The 22,191-nt window shown below is 36.6% G+C and overlaps 1 protein-coding gene across 1 annotated transcript in view; it reads left to right on the forward strand.

The window, feature by feature from the left end:
* Positions 1–22,191, forward strand: part of LOC140166530 (rho GTPase-activating protein 5-like) — a 93,117-nt gene that overhangs the window by 25,493 nt on the left and 45,433 nt on the right. Inside the window, 9 exon segments of the mRNA XM_072190014.1 lie at positions 178–356; positions 1,029–1,164; positions 1,457–1,521; positions 7,382–7,546; positions 9,913–9,996; positions 11,995–12,084; positions 13,955–14,026; positions 18,033–18,125; positions 20,344–20,445. Of these exon segments, the coding sequence (XP_072046115.1) occupies positions 178–356; positions 1,029–1,164; positions 1,457–1,521; positions 7,382–7,546; positions 9,913–9,996; positions 11,995–12,084; positions 13,955–14,026; positions 18,033–18,125; positions 20,344–20,445 (986 nt within the window).

Consider the following 22,191-nt stretch of genomic DNA (forward strand, 5'->3'; position numbering starts at 1 on the left):
TGTGAGATTAAGTGTATATCAACACTTTCTCTGTCATTGGGTGGGGGAGCGGGGGTGTTTAGCTTCTCCTTAACAGCTGTGTGGAATGGAACAAGTCACTGCTTTAAAAAAGTACATTTCCAATTATGCTGCCATTGCAATTCTCTGATATATTTTTTGTGTGTGTCTCTACTTCAGAAATTTCTTAGATAGTTATGACAACGTCCCTACACTAATAGTGGGTGTAGACTTGGATACACAATGTAAGTCTGGCGACTATGAGACTCAGGTGTTGAGGTTAGAAGGCCACAACCTTGCGGAATCCAAAAAGGAGCACTGCAAATTTCTGCCAGCTGGCCTTGCTATTCAAGGACAACGTAAGTGAACATCTTCTTTCTCCTTATATCTTTTTGATTTTTTTCGGGTTTCACAACCATGGATAACCCAAGAAAGCCTCTTGTGAAGCTGATCTCTATTTGGGTCCATATGAACACCAGGACAGGGGTTTAACACCTACTCTTTTCAAAACTGACTACCAGCTATATGTGCAGATATGACGATTCTGTACACGGAACCGATGGCTTAACGTCCCCTTCGAATTAGGGAATTCTTTCATGGTTCATTTACCCAACTCTAAATGTACCATGGGGAGAGCAAAAGTCTAGATTTAATCTACAGATGTTGCCAGTAAAATAATATTCAGAGTTTAATTTTAGGTCAATACCCCAACGAGTTTGCCACCATGAGGAATCAAACCCAGGACCTTGTGCACCAGTAGCGAGAATTCTAACCACTGAACCACACTGTCCCTTTAGTCATGTAGGTCCAAGTGATTTAAATTATGACTGGCATGAATACACAGCTGAATTGGCATTGTGAGAAGGTAGAGTATATGGGTCATAGATTAAGAAATTAAACCTAAATCATTTTCACCAAAAATCATCATACGTTGGAATGCTAGAACAGCAACAAATTGGGACTTTTTTCTTTGTAAGAATGAATTCCATCTCACCCATTCATCATACCATGTTTCCTTTGATATACCACAGCATTGGCATATTCAGTGTTCCTTAAAGAGGTGTACGACAAGCGGTTTGACACAGAAACCATCTACGATACGGTACAAGACTTACCTGGATTAGACACAAACCGGTTCCAAGCAAGGACGCCCTCAGTGTCTGACGAGTAAGTGCATTTGGGGTCTAACTGGGTTTTTGACAGGAATAAGCATGATAAGAGAACAACTAAGAATCCAGTGCGTCGGAATGTTATATAAGTAGTTATAAATTTAAAGCAATTTTGGTGCAGCTACCTTTTTTCCAAGCAATTTGGGGATCAATTTGGTTAACAAGTGCTATCATTATGTAATCAAATAACTTTCAAATCATGTAAAATCAAAATTTTGAGGAAAATTGTTAACTGCCTTGTGAGCATATCTTACGACTTGCATGTTCTTTGTGTATGTGTTTTATTTCAGAGACCCTAGTAACATGTATGCATCAGTACCGCAGCAGTACAGAACAACACCTGAAAAACCTAAAGGTAACACTTGACCTTATTTTGACATGTTTCATGTAATTGGTTTGTCTGTGCAACTGAGTCATATCAACAAATAGCTGCTGTGTGTGAGTTGAATATTGTATTTTGAGGAGAAATCTGACTAAAATTTGTTGACCAACACAGTATACAAATTAACATTATGAATCATACACTAGCTGATGCTGGCTACAAATGTTAATCTAAATGAAGGCTGATAAGGGTACTGCAACTGTACAAAACATATGCAATTGCCTTATACACAATCGCCACTTATCTCTCATAATTATAGGTTTACCATTTTGGGAGAGTGATACGACTGGATTAACTAGGCACGGTCATGGTACCATACGGGGCCAGACACTGCTGTAATGGACTTAAAATATATACGGACGTGAAAAACTTGTGTGTTCAAATGTGTTGCAAAAATATTATTTATTTACTGATATAGCTGCAATTTGTCTGAAAATTATTTTCTCAAAAAGCACTGGTTGGATTTTCAATTTTACAAGTAAGTGAGAATTTGTAAATTGATGCTCTTGACCTCATGATGTTATCACAGGAACTTCCTAAGTGACCAAGCTCATATAGTTGGACCATTCAAATGCATGGGCACTTGTGTGACCAATGTGACCATGTCCTTGAACAGTGAGAAGTGATATCATTCTCCCAAATGGGTTAATACCTATTTGGTTACTGATACAAAATGCTGACTTGTTCTTTCTGGATCCTTTATCACATAAGAATTAGAAATTCAACTTAATTCAGCTATTATATATGACTTTGTTGCACACACAGATGAAATTTTCAAATTTACAATTGTCTGTATATATATATATTGTTCTTTTTCTAATTATTCTTACAACTATGTTTAATTGTTTTAGGTATGTGCTAATCATATACAAATCATTTAATGTTTTGAATTTTTTTCTTTTGTTGTTAAATAAACCGCAGCATTTTTGTGTTTCGGTGTGTGTCATTTTATTCCTGTAAGTCACTTTTCCTGCTGATGGTGGGGTGAACATCGATATCCTATATTATAAAATAATGAAGTGAAGTCAAGAAGGGTATCGCATGATTATCAAGTAACAAAGGAGTGGTCAAGAGGGGCGTTATATTGATGTTCATCCCATCAACGGCAGGAAAGTGCTAATTATAGGAATGGTGTATAATAGAGAAAGAAACACAGGAATTGTTTTGTTTTTTATTTTTGACCGTATGCACGTTTTGCATGGGTTATCGCTCAGATTGGCTGAGACTTTTTTTTTGCAACCTTACTCAGAAGTTTCCTAATATATATTATATCATGATGGCTCTATCCTTCATGTACCAAGCTGTTCACTGGCCTATTCCAGTTGACATCCATACACCCCTATGGAAGACATGACCTTAACCTTCCATACAGGGAGTGTGAATTTCAAATGGGGTTACCTGAATGGGTGATTCCATTTAAAATCCACACCCTCTGTGTTGAAGATTAAGGTCACTCAACCATAGGTGGTGTATGGATTTCCTCTGCAATATCCCAATATGTAGATCAGACTGTACTATATGGGTTGTACCTAACATAACTCAGTGGTATAGCAAGTATCAGAAATGTTCTCCGTAATAGTGAGGAGATGCATATATTATCTGGGAACATTAATTATTAAACAGGAAGACAAAACCAATACCATGCTACACTGGTTCTTGGTGATCCCAAATCCACAGTGGCTGTGCCATGGGGGAATGCCCCCTGTCAGAACTCTTTCCCCTGTTGCCCCCCCAGTAAACCCAAAATGTCCACTTGTTGTAGCAATTTTGCACTAAATATGTTGATCCCCCCCACTTTGACAGTGGTGACATGAATATCTATCCAACTTTTGGTTGCTAGTCTGGTCTAGTCCAGTACTGCGCAAAATTTCAAAGGGACAAAATTGTCTCGTTAACCTGCTACCGAAATGACATAACTAGGACAAATGGGTCCTATGTTAATGCTAAAATAATTGGATAATTGTGGCCTAATACAGGCCAAAAGGAGCACACCACAAATTTTGTAGAACTTTGTCCCGGTATTTACAATGCATCACTAGTCTAGCTCACAGGATTTCAATGCCCAACAGAGTGCTAGTTCATTTGGGGTCAGACGGGGTTTTTTTCATATCTTATTTTGATTATTCAGTACTTAATTACTTCTGCTTTATAGTTTCAGTTGCAGTATGCTATTATTTTTGTGCATGCTGAACATGCATATGATATGATATGATATGATATTATTAGTTATCCCCTGTTTGTGCATGCAATACAAAAAAACAAGTGATATTTTTCGTATTGCATATGAACAGACAGGGGGTAACAAATTTATCATTCAGTAGACATGAATTTTAAATCAATCAATCAATCAATCAATCAATCAATCAATCATAAAATGATCAAGGTATAGGCCTACTCCAAACTCTTCCAAGTATGCTTTACAGTTTTCTGTCATGCAACTACCGCCAAGCCATGTAATACAGCGCGCCATTGCCAACGCGTGGCGCTTTACACTTAGCACGCGACGCGAGGTAGCGTAATTGCCGTCTCTACATCACGCGATCAGCACAGTGTACAATACAACGCGAGTATGCAGGCCCGTTAATTGCGGTACTGATTAAGAGCTGAATAATACGGCTATATATTGTGCGGTAATTTATGAACGCTGAACAATACGAAATTATATTATTTGGCTATTAACCAATGAAATGTTGTTATTCATGTTTACTGAATGATAAGATATGATATGATATGATATGGAAGATGTGATCTTAATCTTCAACACAGGGAATGTGAATTTCAAAAGGGATTACCAGAGTGGTTGACTTCTCTTGAAATCCACACGCCCTGTGTGGGAGATTAAGTGTGTCTTCTATTATAAGAGGTGTATGGATTTGGATTGTTTGGTGCAGATATCTGATGTGATGAAGTAACTTATTGCTTGTGATATGAAAATTATATTAATTGTATGACTTTTATGGTGTTATTGGTCACAGGGTTTTCATACTTATTTATCACGTGATGTGGGTTTTTTTTCAATGTCTATACTAGTATCAAATTTGAGCAAATGGTACATACAATAATTTCAATTGGTTAGAAATTTGAAAATGTATAACTAAGTCTATATAAATAAGACAGCTTACATTTTTGGAATTTGGAAAGGGACTTGTGAACCATATAGTTTTGTATCGTTTCTGGCATCCCATGCATGGGTGATCATGATTTGTATGGCATAAAAGGTCAGCGAATAATACAAGTAATTGAAGCAATTCATTGATACTATGAATAAATCTTACCCACCATGGAGACATGTAAAGTGTTTGGTATGCTGTAGCTTAAAAAAAAAAAAAAAAAAGCGCAGTGATTTGTAGTGCGCTACGCACAGGCACAACGCCTAGACGTTGATCCACAAGCCTCAGCACATTTTACAGCACACTTTAGTATGGTTTAGTTGAATATTGTAAAAGTGGACATTTTTGTGCAATTCATATTTCCCATGTTGCAAATTTTGAACTGTGCCACTTTGTTTTTAAAATTGTGATTCTTAAAATACATTGATATACAAAAAAATGTATTTGCCCTTTCTTCTTACGGTACCTGCTTTGAACTTGAAAAGTACAAAAAGTGGCGCTAAAAAATCTTTTACAGTGCATAGCAATAGCAATCTTACGTTTTTGTTTAGGTAGACATAGCAGAAGGTCTAGAAGCTTCAGTATATTAGTTTGTTCCTCTTTTGTATTTCGCATTTTGAAGTTTATGATGAGGGGATGACATTATATGTTAGGGAAAAGGCATGAAGGGAAGAACGGACATTTTTATCATTACTGATTTGACCAATGTTCCTAAAATCATCTCCATGGTGAAATAACATTTGCATTTGAGGGGCGATCACTTATTAATCTGATTTTGTGGCTTCAAATTCACATTAACACTAACATTGACCCTGTCATATCACTTATATTTTCATTTCTGGTGTTCATGGGGTATTGTGTACCTTTTGCTCACTAACACTAATGTTTCAAGAATATGCCTATTTTGCACTACGTCGTTGAGCAGGAAAAACCTCCTATGTGCTTGTGACACCTGAACATGTTTAAAATAAAACTGCCAACAGGTTGCATAGGAGTTTTTGCTTTAAACATGTTCAGGGGCCAATAACACAGGCAGTTTTTCCTGCCCAACAATGACTAGCTTCCAGAGAAGAGCAGCACTCTTGCTCTTGATTGACTTGCGTGTCCTGTTAATGAGTGACTTAGGCAGGCTTTTGTGTTCACTTCATGGGTGACACTCTGTGCCAAACAAAGCTTTGCCTTTCTTCTCTGAAAGCTAGGGTAACTACGGTATATTTATGAAATACGTGTAAAATGTTCTGTAATAACAAGTCTTACAAATATCATTGGGGAACTGCACAAGAAGTCTGGCTATCAAAGGGGTGTGCCACCGGGGTTGTTGCGCTCTGTTTCATTTGTGTGTGTATATTCATGTGTGTTGACCTTTATATTTAATAACAGTACTTGTAACACATTTATTTCAGTGCTTTACACAATTTTACCAAGTATACTAAACTGAGGCTGTTGTCATGCAACTTTTGGAAGCTTTGAATTTCATATAATTGTCAATGTAACAGAGCTAAGAACGTTGTTTAAAACCTCATTGGCACTACAGCCTTTTTTACAATGTCCCTGATTGGTTAATTACCTGGTATAATCATCTGAGTAACCAATAAAAATAGAGCTTTAATTTAGCTAAATCCCCTTCAGCCCTGGGGTTAACAGGGCCGATGACACAAAATATGAAGTAACCATGTGATCTTATACTCTGCTAATAAATCGTCATAGTTGACCATAGCCCCAGTCTATTAATATTTGGTAGAATTTTGTATATGTAAGTCATGTATATAACAATCAATGTTAATTCGCTGTTGTTGAGAAGCATGTGTAATACCATAGATGTCAAGTCTCCCTGATAATATGCAGGACATTCCCTGAAAATGCATTTAACAAGTAAAAGTTCCCATACACAACAAATCTTTATTTGACAGCCTCTTCACGATTTTGGCATCTCATGAAAACTAAATGATTTCTCAAACCTCCAGTATTCAAAAAGTGGTAATCTCATCCCCTAGTGGTATACCACCCACTTGTATGTTCTCTTTTGGGAATGCAATATGTATTTTGGTTCTACAAACTTGAGCAATATAATTGAAAACTTGGAATTAAGACTGTTTTGGTGATAGACAGGTTGTGATAAGGCCTCCATGTAAGATAAGAAACACCTTTTGAAAAAAAATGAAGGCCCAACTTTAATTGAATTGTGTTTTAATACAACCTCACCACATGCTTCTCAATATCCTGTATCACAATGTATTTTAACCATGTTTAATTTGCCTTAATGTACAGTATATGTATCCACACATGTCCTAACCGTGCAGTTATTTTGTTTTTTCTTTTTTCTCTTGTCCCATCCACTTTTCTGTCTGTCTCTCTTTCTCACGTAACCCATCAACAATTTCAAATGTGTCCGTTGCCAAATTAAACAAATTCATGCACATGTATTCGTATTTAACCATTCATATAAACCATTTTGAAATTAATATATCATCTCTTTATTAACTTGGAACTTCAAAACCATAAAAACCATTTCCAAATGTCATTGCTCTCTACTGATTACAATTTTAATGAATCAATTTCCATTTAATCATAATTTGGACTTTCTTTCCTTGCAATGCCAAAAATCCTTAAACTTACATATATCTGATGGTTGATTTCCCCATAATTCAATTACATAAATTGATATGTGCAATATATGACAACTCCCAATTCTGTATTTAAAATACCGCCCATCCCTCTATCAGTAATGCATGCGGCCTCGTTGCAATTGCAACACCACGAGCCAGAGGAGGATCACATACGTGACAGGTCGCACTCTGTAGATGACGTTGCCAATACAACAATAGCCCACGACCACTTAGTGAAGCCAAGCGAGATCAGAAGTAGGCTTAAATACCAGCTACCTAAAGGTATACATTGCTACATAGCATAGCCTTCTTGTCAAACAGTGTTATACAGTCATTTCGTTCGTAGTCATCCTTATTTTGTAGTCGGCTTAGTAGTCATTGTGTAGTGTCATTTGGAATTGTACACCCAATTGTGCCGCTATATATAGCTTACTATAGATAGCATTGGTCAGTTTCAGACATGTGCTTTAGATGTGACCCGGTAGGAAGCCTAATGTCTTGTGGGATTGTGAGTTGATGTACAGGTTATGTAACATTTCTGCATATTTGACTTTGACACAAATATATTTTTTGCAGTGAAATTTTCAGGATACAATGTGAGAAGCAATTGTACTTTTATGATAGGAAGTGAAGTTATAGAGAATTAAGTTGGCTTGATATGCTGCAAGTGACATCATAGAGGGACTTTGCTGCATATTTACTGTCAATCAGTCTTGAGCCATCTTTGTGAGCTGTTTAAACTTTTGTTTCAAGTGGTGGTACTCACATCAGGAACAATGTTACTTACTGTGTTCAATATAGGCCAGAATGATTATGAAGGGCTCTTTGTGTACTTCGGTCTGACAAATCGAATTAACAGAGTAATGGTCCAAAGTCAGAGTTTCCATTCAGAGGATTATAAATGCAGAAGACGTTAATGTGAACTCCGAAAAGTTGTTTATGCTGACTTTGCTGTTAGAATCTCTTGCAGTGATTTAAAGCGAACATGCAGTGATATTAGTTTGCAGTTGGCACAAGGGCCTGCCTTATACTTCAGGTTCTGGTTATTAGACTCGGGTAGAACTTAGTAGTGTGTAGCATGATTTTGCATGATGGTATTGTAAGAAAAGATATTATCTAAATGTTTAGTCGTAGGTTTGCCTTGCTTGAATTTTCTCCAGTAATCTATTATCCTGCCATGCTGCAGCTAGATAGCCATTTCTTTAAACAAGTTCTGGAGTCATTTGTATTTGTCAACTATTTGATGTCTTTTTGTTTGTAATTTCTTACAATTAGTCCAATAAAATTCCACCAAAATTTCACTCTTAAAGATAAGGCTGAAAAGAAAAAAATAGTGTATAATGTACTCCGTGTATTATGTGCAGTGATTTAGAACGTTTAGGTGTCACTTAGGATTGATTCATCTTCCTTGCAGGTTGATGAATTCATATTTGCTCATATTTTCCATCATTTTTAGTGAAAAGTTTGTTAAAAATAATGAAAAAGATTAAAAACTATGCACTCCCACCTGCTGGGCTCATGCATTAGATGCATCAACATCTCAGGATGTGGGCATTATTTTGTACAATTTCACTTGCAACAAGTAATACACTGTTGATAACTTTTTGTTTTAACATTTTTTGTTGTTGAAAATAGTAATGTCATTGTTTATGTACTCAAATATCCATCCAGAAAAAAAAACATGTCATTGGTCCATGGGAATGAAGCTAATGAAAATATTTATACGTATTGGGAATAGACATCAAAAGTAGATGAAAACTGATCAACAACCTTTACATTTCAGAGAAACCATTCTCTGTCCTCAGCTGTGTTATCATATTTTTCCAGAATGTATGATTCTCTACTAAAAACATTCTCCCAAAGACAAAAAGGACATTGTCAATGACAGTAGAGGATGATCAGTCAGTTGACCTACAATATATTACACCACAGAGGGTGGAGAATGGTTTCTCTGAAATATTTGGTTAACACATAGATTGATAAACACATAGATTGGAATGTTCTATGCTTGTGCCCTCTTAGCATACTTGAATTATGCTAACTCTGGTATAGTATTCGGACCTGTTGTCATCACTCATCTGAGCGTACACGTAGCACTCAACTTGTCAGCGCTCAAGCACAAAATCTCTTTTGTGTGCGCTTGCACAATTTTTTTTAGTTGCCTAATGCACCTCGCTATCGTCGACCCCCATTGGCAACATTCTTCAATTCCGCGGTATAGGTTAACAAATGTGAGTGTTGTTGACAAGTTTTAAATCTACTTTTGAAGTTTAATATCATCTCTGTCGCTCATGCTCAACAAGATGTCTTCAGTCATCGGCTGTTGCTCATGCTCAATGTGATATCTCAATTATCGTTGACAGCAAATTTGTATTAGCAGTAGGGGAATGAGGATTTCAATATTGCCATGTAGAGAGTTTTTTGTTTTGCTTTACTGTATGTTCTTTATGCTAGTAGATATTATTGCTCCAATGAACTGACAAAGTCATAAATTCTGAGAAAATTGTGAAAACTTTGTCAAGTTATGGAGTTTTATTGTACTGTAATTGAAGTTTACTTTCCAGGACAGTAGCTGCCAATTATTTCATTTCGGTAACATCTATTACAATTATTTTCTTCCCTTCTTCCCCCGCTATGACCCACTCAAGGCTATGATAACGACAACACGTACGACTCATTTAGTCGTCCAAGTCCGTTTGCACGGACGCCTATCCAGTCTGTGCCCATCAAAGGTAAGGTACTCTTGCATGTGTGTGCCAATTTGATGTGTAGCATAGTCAACCTGCATGATGTCTGTCCTACGTCACCTGTGCCATGTCCTAAGTGTACACACCTGTGTGTCCTGCTGTTTGTTTTGAAAGAGATTCCACCAGATCAAATCTTGGTGCTTGTTTGTGGAATGTTGCTGTTAGGATCTTATATTTGATGTGTAGCATAGTCACGAAAACCTGCATGATATGCTCCTATGACACATGGCCGTGTTGTACTGTACATTTTGAAAGAATTTCCAACAGTTTGCATGCAAATCTGGGTGTTTATGTGGAATTTTTCTGTTAGTCTCTTCTCTATCTTATCTTTCATTCTATTCAATTCTCACCAGCAAAAATTCAACATTCTCTGAAGAATTTCCAACATATACCAGGCACAAAATGGAATTGTACCATTAGTTTCTATATATCTTGAATTCTCACATGTAAATCATCTACATTCTTTGAGGTATTTCCAACGGTTTATATACCTTGCACAAAATTGGGGTGTTTGTTTTTGGAATTGTACCATTTGGGTCCTAATATCCTCAATTATATTCTCACTTGCAAACCCATTAACATTCTTTGAGGAAAAAGTGCTCTTTGTCCTATCATAATTTCTTTTCTGTTCATCTTTTTAAAAAGTAAGCTATCAAAGTTCTTTGTTGCACATTTTCTTTCTTATAGCAATTGGCTATTCCAGTTGAAATCCATATACCCCCCCCCCCTATTTCAAATAGGTTTACCTAACTTGATTACTCTATTTGAAATTTTACCCCCTTGTGTGGGAGATTAAGATCATCTCTTTCATAACCATAGGGTTTGTAGCAATGGCAGCCATAGCTGGGTCCCGCTGAGTAAATCCCACCAGAAATGTGAAATATGCGTCCATGGTGGGAATTTTAAACTGCATTCCATCACCAGTGTTAAATGTAGACAAAAGAAAGATGAAAGTTCAAAACACAATACAATATAACATCGATTTTTAGGCAGCTTTAATCCACCCAAGTGGGCAGTAACAACACCAGTTTGGTGCACCAGGGACCCAGTAATGGCCGACTGAATTCTGACAATCACTTGGCTCATTGTATTCGTCTGTACATGTTTTCAACTGGAATATGTCAAGTGCAGTTGTGTAGTTTGCTGTGTATTATGTGTAACATGATATGCATGATTGGAACATGAAGAAATGCCTGAAATAGAATCTAGACTTTATATTGTTTGTTTTTAGGGTTGTGTCTCCTTCTTCTTTTTTTTTTTTTTTTTTTGTATTTTTTTTTGGGTGTCAAATTTGTGTATGATGCGTAAGCCTCGTCCCTTGTTTGTATTATATATTAAGCTAGCTGTTAAACATCATTAAAATTGATCTTGTGCACTGTTTTGTTGTGTGTAATGTTTACCCTGACAGCTTATCCATAAGTACCACACTTTAGACCTGTTTATCAGGGACAGTTTGTGTAACTCAGAGTACCGGAAGCATAATACAAAGGTTTGGGGTTCAAATCTGTACATAGGCAGGTATATTCAGAGTTTTTTCTCTGCCTTATCTGCCTAGGATTTTGATGTGTTTTAGGGCTTTTGGTAACATTGCTGGCTCAACATATTTATACATGTAAATGAGTCCTGAGTATCGTAGGATGTGATCCAACTGAATAGAATTGCTTTGGCATCATTTTAATTCTTGTTTGCCAAAAACCACAATACCGCCCTCGGGGTGAGTCTTGTATCCTTTTACGTGAATTCAGGTCCAAAATGACAGCTCATATCATTATTGCGGTCATCAATCATGGATAGACACTTTATATGAAAGCGTTGACAGGGATAACTATTTTCAAAGGTTTGTGCACGTAGGCAAAAGTCTATCGATAATAACAATTTGAATGAATCACATAACCAAATGTATTATGTCTTTGTAGCAAATCCTTGTATGTGTATTTTGTGTCTTGATATGTTATTGCATGCTTGCTCGCACTTTCCTTACAGGGAGCTCGTATGCCTATACCTACGGGCAATACACCAAGACATCTTCATTACCACGGCGACACAGCGACCTCGGAGAACACCCTCTGGAAGGTATAACCACATGTCATAAGCAGTTTGTCATCATCATATTTCATCTATCAGACCCATTAATTGTATTACTTTCAGTAGAGCTAATCAATTCTTTCTTCCAGACATGTTTTGTCTTTGTGTTTTCATTCGTTTATTTGTAGATATACAACTTATTTTATCATTTTAACAATGATTAACACTAATTGTTATTGTCTAAAAATGTCAATTTTTCATAATTGTCATCTGATATTAATGATATACTTTAATTTTGTTATTTTTTATGTTTATAGTTGATATTATATATTTCATGTTCTGTTATCTGTGCCCCTCCTTAACGGGATATTCAGTTATTCAATATCGACACCCAAGACCAACTTATTAATGTTGATAGAATCTCAGAGGTGAATTTAAAAAAACCTGATGACCCTGCTACTGAATTTGACTTTATTGTTTTCTTCCTAATTTTTTTAGTGAAATAGAGCACCCTCTAATAATAAACTGCACATGTGCATAGTATAGAGCTGCTATCTAACACAAGCAGTTCTTTTTTGGAAATTGTTCACCTCTCTCCTTGAATTGTTATGAAATATTTCATGTGAAAATGTTTTGGTTTTTGGCCCCCACACATATGTGGGGCTTATGTTATCATCCAAATGGTTGTGTCTTTGGCTGACTGGTTCTTTTATTTGGCTGGCTGTCCAGGCGGAAGCAAAGCCATTAATACACTGTGCAGCTCCAATGCAATAACCGATCAATGGTGATGGGATATGGTAGCCTAATGTGCTGTATAGTTTTGTGTCATGTTATTTGCATATTTATGAATATTAATGAGCTTATTTGCATATTCTTTGAATTTACAAACCTTTGTCATTTACACACCTTCGATTGGGGCCACCTTAATTACGAACCACATTATTCTAATTTTAAAATAAGGGTGTCATAATTGAAATTTATTTTGCTAGCAAAATGACTGTATCCCTTTAACTAATAATACATTGTTAATACTAAATAACAGATTAAATCATTGTTAACGATTCCAAAATATCAGTTGGGCTATTCCAGTTGTAATCTGTACACCCCCTATGGAAGACACAACCTTAATCTCCCACACAGGGAGTATGATTTTCAAATGGGGTTACCTGAATGGGATGCTATTTGAAATCCACACCCCCTGTGTGGGAGATTAAAGGCATGTCTTCCATAGGGGGTGTTTGGATTTCAACTGGATTTGTCTGTTTTGATGTTTTTAATGTTCACATCTAGAGGATAGCTAAATTATATAATTGGTTATTATAAGCCACAAACACCTTTGTATTCATCTTGTCTCCCCACCCCACATTGTCACCAGCTGATCACTTTGGATGTCTACGATCATATCATTGAGCCAGCACAAATACCAAGAATAATTTACATATGAATATTACTAATGAAAATTATACATAAGCTTAAAAAATGGATGTCTGCAACCTGTGCAACTGAGGCCTTTGAAGCCATTTACCTTTTCGGTAAATCTCATAAGCCTTTGCGAGTACCCCTGAGATGTCGTCATTTGATGTAATGCCGATCTGCGCCGATGCACCCATCGTTTATTGAACATCATTACTGCGCATTGAATGTCGGTGTGACATCAAATGACGATATCTCGGGTGTACTCGCAAAGGCTTATGGGATTTACCGAAAAGGTCCATGAAGCAGCAGAGACTGTAGGAGGTAATCTCAGAACGAGATTGGTAAATGGTGTGAAATCGATGCAGTGATTTGTATATGATAAGCACATATTATGTTGAAAACACTCAAATAGGGATATGAAGGATTATATGTAGCATTATGATGAGATAGACAAGCCAGTTTTGAAAATCCAAATATTTTGTTTCGTAATGAATCGATTCAGATGACTCACCTGCATATCACACACTAGAATATGTCTCACCTGACGAAATGTCTACCGATGAGGACGACCAAGGTACTTGACTGGAAATTAGCAAACTTTTGCTTTCAAGCAGTGGGCAGACATAGACAATATACTTTTCTTTTGCTTTTTGGAAAATTGGGTAGTTGTTAGGGAAAATCATTTAAGCAGCAGGCAATTAAACCATGCATTATGTTTTGAGTAAGCTTGCAAAACAGGAATTGGATAACTGTCGGTGGAAATAGACAGCATATTTTCTTTTGCTTTTTCGAGGGAAGACTTGGGTAGTTGTGAAAAATGATTTAAACAACAGGCAATTAATGCCATGCATTATGCTGTGAATAAGCTTGCAAGACAGGAATTTAGCTTTAAAATGGAACCTGGCACAAAATATTGGAAGAAGTAAGGGCTTGGTACGCAATGAGCTATTCCAGTTGAAGTTGAAATCCATACACCTATGGAAGATGCAACCTTAATCTTCTACACAGGGAGTGTGAATTTCAAAAGGGGTTAGTTTAATGGGTGACTCTATTTGAAATCTACCCCACCTGTGTGGGAGATTAAGGACATGTCTTCCATAAGGGATGTATGGATTTCAACGGCAAAAGCCCAGTGCTTTAGATTGCAATTTTGTCTTTTTGAGTTAATTGCTGAGAAAAAGTCTACATATACTAACCAGTGCTACATTAATTGAGAAATCATATAGGCCTACCTTTTGTACAGCTCAATACTCTATTGTGGTTCATTTTAACTTCATAAATAGGATTAGATGCAAGAGGCAAAGCATTGCATTTATTACACATCATAAATATTCATGAGCTAATCAAGCCAATTCATTGGTCAATCACAAATAACACGGACTATTTCCTCATGTGCTATGACTATTTTCTTACCATCTCATCCCCATAGTGAAAGTATGATATAATAAAACAAATACTGCATTGTTTCTATCGGGAAATAGGGCAAGTATTTTTCCCTCGGTTCCGGCTACTGGTCTCTAACACCCCACATCCTCTAGATTTGGGGTGATAGGCCTGTAGCCAGTACCTCAGGGAAAATAGTTTGCCCTAGTATTATTGTATAATGCCATATGCATCAATCATGCTATATTTACACATTCATAATAGTATGGCAGTTATAGGAGTGAAGTATTTTTATATTTTGCTGGTAAAAACAATTGTAGAATCCCAAGTTGTTTCGATCTGTGGTGTGTGTGTACAATTCATGCCTGACACATGGGCAGATGGGAAATTGAGCACTTACGGCCTTTGTGTGCAGGCATAACTCATGCTTGAAAAATACCAGTCTTGTACATATGCAGAAGAAACTCCAACTTTGGATGTAGGCTGTCAGTCATTAAGTTCACTAGATTACGCTATTTTGCATTTTTCAGAACCTAATAGACACATGTGATTATTTGTAACAAGCAAGCTAGAAATGCAAAGTTACTGCCAATTTAAGCCTATTTTAGACGTTGAACATGCCAACATGTAATACTGCTACTACAGTTCCTAGTGAGTTTCCTTTGCACACGCCAACTTGCACTCTGTTTATCACTTGAAAAGAACAAGGTCACACCAGGGTCACATGTAACATGAAGTGCTTAATAAATAGCCCAACTTGCTGTGAATTGGGACATTTCTCTACTATATTACACCACTTTATGCATGTTTTAAAACAGTTTAAAAGTCTGAAGAAGCAGTTTAAAAAACTTTTCAGTATACACATCAAAAATTTGAAAGAAAAAACATTTATAGAATTTCCAAAATTAGGGGCGTATTCTTTTGTACAGTAAAACAAACTTTTTTTTTTTTTTTTGAGGTCCATCAGATGAGGACAATCAAACAATATTTTTGGCCTTCCGACATATTTCAATTAGTCATATGGTCGCATGTCACAAGTTGGTACCCAAAAAAAGGTGGAGGTGTTACAATTGTTCGAATGTAGGCGAATGAAAAATGTCATAGTGAACCAACCCCTTGTCCTATTGAGCTACTTTGGGTCTCATTTTAAAGCTAAAGAGCAGGGCTAAAACTGTGTAAACTAGCAGGCCTGGAAAAAATGTGGAAAGTGGGAAGCTCCTTCCCGGGAAATTTGGAGGTTTGGAGGGAAATTAAGGTCCTTAAACAAAGAAATACATAAGAATTTGGAGGGAAATTTGTCTTTTTGAAGGGAAATCTTCCAGGGAAATTTTCATTTTTTCCAGCCCTGGTAAACTAGTACTGAAAAGTGAGTCAAACTAAATAAATGGCATCAGCTGGAATTAAAAATTGACGGGGTGGAGGAGCAGGTGGGTCAGGAGCAGGTGGGTCAGGAGTAATGTATTAGCATAGGAAAATGTAAGATTTCCATAGTGTTGGTTTGAATAAATTATTGTATCTTCATAACTCCTTGTCATATTGAGCTTTTTAATGTCTCATTTTAGAGCCAATTACTCAAGGAAACAAGATTGACTTCAAAATTGATCAATTTCATTCCATATTAGTTTCTCATTACATTTTGTACCACGGGTTGCCGCTAATGCACAGAAGTCAATGCAATCACGTGCAAAAACTGCAAAGGTCCATATCTCCTTTAATATTCACTCTATCATGATAAATGTATGTATTTTCTGAAAGGAAATTGCACAAGGAAACTAATTTTTGCATTATAAAAATGGTAGGAAGTACTGTTGGGAAAATATGAATGATTAATTAAATTTTAGTTTAAAATTTCAACTTTTTTGGCACACCCTGTATATCGTGAATGCGATTACATAATTTTTTTTTGAAGTGTGAGACTGATGCATCACTATGTTGTGAACATATCCTAGCACATTGGACAAAATCCAACTTCAGATATTTGTTGTGGGGTATTTTATGTGAATAAGGTCCAATTTGAGAAAAACGCATTTGAAAATTTTGATTTACATTGCGGCCTATGGGCTAATTAGTTATTAATTAGGCAATTACGCCCAAACGATAAATATTTTTGAGGTAAAAATGGTATGAGATGTTGCAGTTTTACAATATCTATAACATATTAAAAAATAATTTTTTTGACCATTTTGACCATGTAACACAAAATGGACCACCTCGTGACATGCGACCATATGGAACCCCACCTCTGTATTTACGTAGTACATGTGCTACATCAGCAAATAAGTGTGAATGAAAATGTAAGCCCAAGTAATCCACAAGCTTTTTTAACAACACATCACAAATTAGTAGTTTTTAACTACATAGGGTTAGGCCAGTCATTTTTTCTGGGTTAAAAAATGCAATCATGCTCATTTGAAATCAACAACTTGTCTATCATAAACCATCTTCCACCTGAGCTTCAAGTATACTAAATGGCCCAGTTCATCAATTTGATCATAAACGTGATTTCTTTTGCAGCAGGTAGAAATAATATGGGGTTCTTTTGTGTCATTCTGCACATAATTAGTCCAGTGTCAAGAATAATTTTGGGCTATTCCAGTTGAAATCTATGAACCCCCTATGGAAGACATGACCTTAATGTTTCACACAGGGAGTGTGAATTTCAAATGGGGTTACCTGAACAGGTGACTCCATTTTAAATCTACACCCTCTGTGTGGGAGATTAAGGTCATGTCTTCGGGGTATATGAATTTCAATTGGAATTGCCCATTTACGGAATAATTTATAGATAGTTACAGAATGAAGCTTTATAGAAACCCTCAATGATGTTTTGGCATTGGGCTAATGAAGCTATTCCATTTGAGATTGATCTATACCACTATGGAAGATTACACTGTTATCTTATATCAAGGTGGACTTTATGGTCAATTCAGGTGGAAAGTTTTGCATATTTTATGTTTTGATATTCCAAAATTATCTTCCTCAAGGGGGGGTATGGTTTTCAATTGGAATAGCTCATTCTGTGAAGAGATTACATGAGGATCCAATAATATGCACTAAAGATGAATCACTTGTTAACAAATTAATTAATTAATAATTAATATTAATTAATTACTAACAAATTCAAATCTTGCACATTGTCCCATTCTAACTGTTTGTTTGTTATCTACCATATCTCTATCTCCCCATTTATTTTATAGAGTTATATGCGTATGCGACGAGTACCCCAGATAGGAATCGTTTCAGAGCTTCCACGGATGTAGTGGAAGGATCTAACGATAGTTTTCATCAAGGTATTAAACAAAACAGGCTGCAATATACTTGCCATCATCATCTTGTGCTGCCCTTTCTGTCCGCTAAGAATTTCATTTTCATAGAGCAATCTATATATGTGAATTTAATGTCACAGTCTTACAACATTTGCTTAGTCCCCATTCTCATTACTAGTCCTCTGTGCTGTGCTTTCCTGATAACTCAAGTAGCCATCTTTAATAAACCATCCATCTTGTTCCCTTCAGTGTTTTTCCAAGTGCAGGCAGAGAAAATTTTATTATGTGCAGCTTCAAATCACACTCAAATTGATGTTGTACTACAGACTGTATCAACATCATTGTTCTTCACCGGTTCTCAATCTGTTTGTGGTGTTTTTGAAAAGCCTGACTCTTCCAAACTTACCATTTGATCCATTTGAAATGACCAGACTTGGAACTATGAAGTGTAAATTATGAAGTATGGCCATTCATTCCAAGTGGATCCAAAGGTGCTTTGGAAGAGGCAGGTTTTTTTGGAAACACCAAAATGGATGGCGAATATCATTTTGATACAGCCTTACACATGTGCTTGTGTAAACAATCTGTGTATATGGCTGGGCGAAACAACTCCCTCTATGCCTTTGGATTACTGATTGCAATGGACAAAAACACTAAGCCTTTGTGAACTTAGTGTCATAAAGTGTTGTAAGCACTCATGTGCTAGTCTTTATATTCCTAATATGGAAACAAATGTAAATGGATCACGGAATATTTGATATGTTTGGGTATTTACAACATTGATGACACTAGTTCTTCCCCTATCCATGTTTAAAGCCTTCCATGAAGTATTCTGAATTTCTCATTAGTATTTATTGGAACCCATACCATAGCTGTACCAACAAAACCTGCATTGAGTTGATCTTGTAAATCCTGCCATGAATCCTTCCCAATGTAAGACCATACCTATTCCCATCTTTTCTTGCCATTGAAATCAGATATGCTCACTTGCCCTGCTCCGCTGCATATAGTAAGGCTGGTGCAGGCATTGGCTATTGCAAGAGGATTAAAATTAAGAATGTGTTTTTTTTAATTGTATCTTCTATTCTTCTTGCCTTGCTGCTCAGCATTCATAGTTAGTGGTGGTGGGTTTATCTAATGAATAGCTTTCTTCAGCAGCATATCAAGAGCAATCTTCATCCGGCAATTTTCATCCCTATATGACATACAACTTTCATTTTGCAGTGGCGTAGCCAGGATTTTTTTCAGGGGGGGAAGGAGGGGTAAGGCAATATCCAAGTGGGGAAAAATTGACAAAAATGGGCTAAAAGTACATAAAAGGCATGAAGATTTTAAATATCAGGGGGGCAGCATCCTACAAGTAGGGCAGGAGTAGAGACAAGACTTCATACAGGGGGAAGCTGCCTTTTCCCCTCTTGGCAATGCCACTGCCATATTTTGTACATCATATGCAACCCAAAGAGGTTACTCCAGCGTGTCTTTACTTCAAATAGCTCTGTGTGTATAATATGCACCATATTAGATTGTCATGCATAGGGGACCAAATTGGTATAGTGGACAAATAATCTGGGGTATACTAATTTGCCCATCATAAGCAACATGCAAGCTTCTGGACTCTCTTGTTAACCTCTTGGGTGTGTTTGTTTCATAACATTGGGTACAAAATTTGATCAAACTTATGTTACAGCTGTCAACAATTTGAGAAATAATATGTAGTCTCTAACCAATAAACCTGTATCTCATCTATTGGGCTATTCCAGTTGCTTAATCTCCCACACAGGGAGTGTGAATTTCAAATGGGCTTACCTGAATGGGTGACTCCATTTGAAATCTACACCCCTTGTGTGAGAGGTTAAGGTCATGTCTGGGGTGTGTGTATTTCAACTGGAATAGCCCATTGTGATCATGCAGCATGCAAAATTTAATTTATTCTTGATCATGAGGAAGTAACATTGTTGGTGATTTGGAGGGGAAAACATGTTTTCACACATCAAGTTGTGGTATTATTTTATTCCTTACATCAGACTGGACAGAGCATTACCAGCTTCTTTACTCCATTGACATCACTGAGCTAATATATATATATAACCAAGTACTTGCCCCAATCATTGTTTTAACATACCATAACCTTTCATCTTTCAGCCCATCATGCTTTCCAAGCTTCCATCTTGTGTATCCTCTCTCCAATATGATTTTCCAGTAATAATGATTTCGCACAATTTTAATTTCTCAAATAAAACAGACTTGTATGCACAAGTGAATAAGACGCATAAGCGGTCTGGCTCGGCAGAACCACCACCGTCGGCACCGTCTCCAATCAGTCTGCAGGAGGAAGATGAAGAAGGTAGTAAATATATCAGCTAGCCTTCTAACATTGTAATATATCATCACTCCATCCATCCACCTGTAGCAATAGTTACTAGTTTTGACCTAAATACCTTACTAAGAACTTTTTCATTCATCTTTCATTTCCAGGAAGGTGGTGAATGTAATATACACTTTTTCACCTCAAGTTTTGTAGTGACATAAGTGCCTATTTCGCTGGTCGCAGTATCAAATTGTTTGTGCTAACTTTATCTTACAGAGTGTATAGACACACATACAAGGGCAGCTTATTGGCATGCTTGCGGCGCAAATGCGTACCGGCATTGACGTCACTACCAAACTTGAGGTGAAACAAAGCTTAGAGTAGGAGTTTCCAACCAGTGGGTCACAACCAAGGTCACAAGTTCAAAATAAGCAGTAGCAAGACTAATGTCTTAAAAAGTTGGGAACCCCCAATGTAGAGTCCCAGCTAGCATTGTAACAGTAGAATATCCTCATTTAACATCCCAACGAAAAAGGTTTTGTCTTTACAATAGTCATAACATACTAAGCAGTCGCCACCAGCTTACCATTTTTGATGACACTTTTGATTTGTCTTTCGATTTTTGTGACTGCTAGTATGTTATGCACATAATTGAAGAGTCACCTTCCATTTACATAAAGAAAATGGGGGTACGTAGTTAAGTCATCAGCACATGCTTATCAGGGTGTATTTCACCAAGTGCTAATACTTGTAAGTACTATCAAGAACATGTAAACTCTGTGAAAGGTTTGTAGCTTAAAAACTATGAAATACTGTTTCACAAAGAATGTATGACTTGTCAACAGTACGTTTAGTTATCATCATGGCAACACATCGTAACCAGTGCCAAGTACCATTTGTAAGAAAAGTACTTAATTATATCTGAAACACACCTCTGGTCTTTTAGTCGAAACTGCAATCCTGGGAAAACAATGTTGTACACGTTTGGTTCTTTGGAATAAAATTTGCCCACTACCCCAATTCAATGCTGGATAAAGCTATGTTGTCTGCAGTCTTTGAGATCCTCCAACATTGAAAGATAGGGAGTGGGGAAGGGTGAGATACAGCGGGATGTACACCTGTCAACTTTTTTCTGGAATTGTACGTTCATCATAAGAAATATTGATCAATGATATTTCATATCCAGGGAGGTGTCTGTATTAGTTAACTAACCATCAAAACCAATCATTTAGAAATAGCTGTTATCTATCTGTAGAATATAACTAACTGCAATAACATATTTTAGTAGAGATCTGTGTGAGTAGAGTATTAGAGAAAGAGAGAGAGGAGGAGAAGAGAGATAAGAGGGCAGGGGGAGATAGCTTATCCATCAGTAAGAAATAACCACTAACTATAGCCATATAAATTTCATCTTGTAGTACATGTACTAACAAATCATCTTCATTTCCAGAAAGACATAACCATACATATTACTGTATTTATAACCATAACAAAGTTTTAATTTGATATGTGTTCCATTTTCACAGAGGTAGGGTATAGTTTGATTCACAAAAACAGATTTATATAAATGTTGATCTAATAGGTCCAATGGTGGTTGAACTCATTGTCAGACACATAGTACTGTTATATGTGCATAATTAATAATATTAAATGTATATCCGAATGTCTGTATTGTAACCATGAAAGGTATTAGTGATCTACTTATAATCATGATCACTGCATATACTGACAACAACTGTCAGATTACTATAAACTGGTCTTTTTATACAGGCCCCAGTGCCA

This window comes from Amphiura filiformis, chromosome 12 (genome assembly GCF_039555335.1).
Source record: "Amphiura filiformis chromosome 12, Afil_fr2py, whole genome shotgun sequence".
Taxonomy (NCBI): Eukaryota; Metazoa; Echinodermata; class Ophiuroidea; order Amphilepidida; family Amphiuridae; genus Amphiura; species Amphiura filiformis.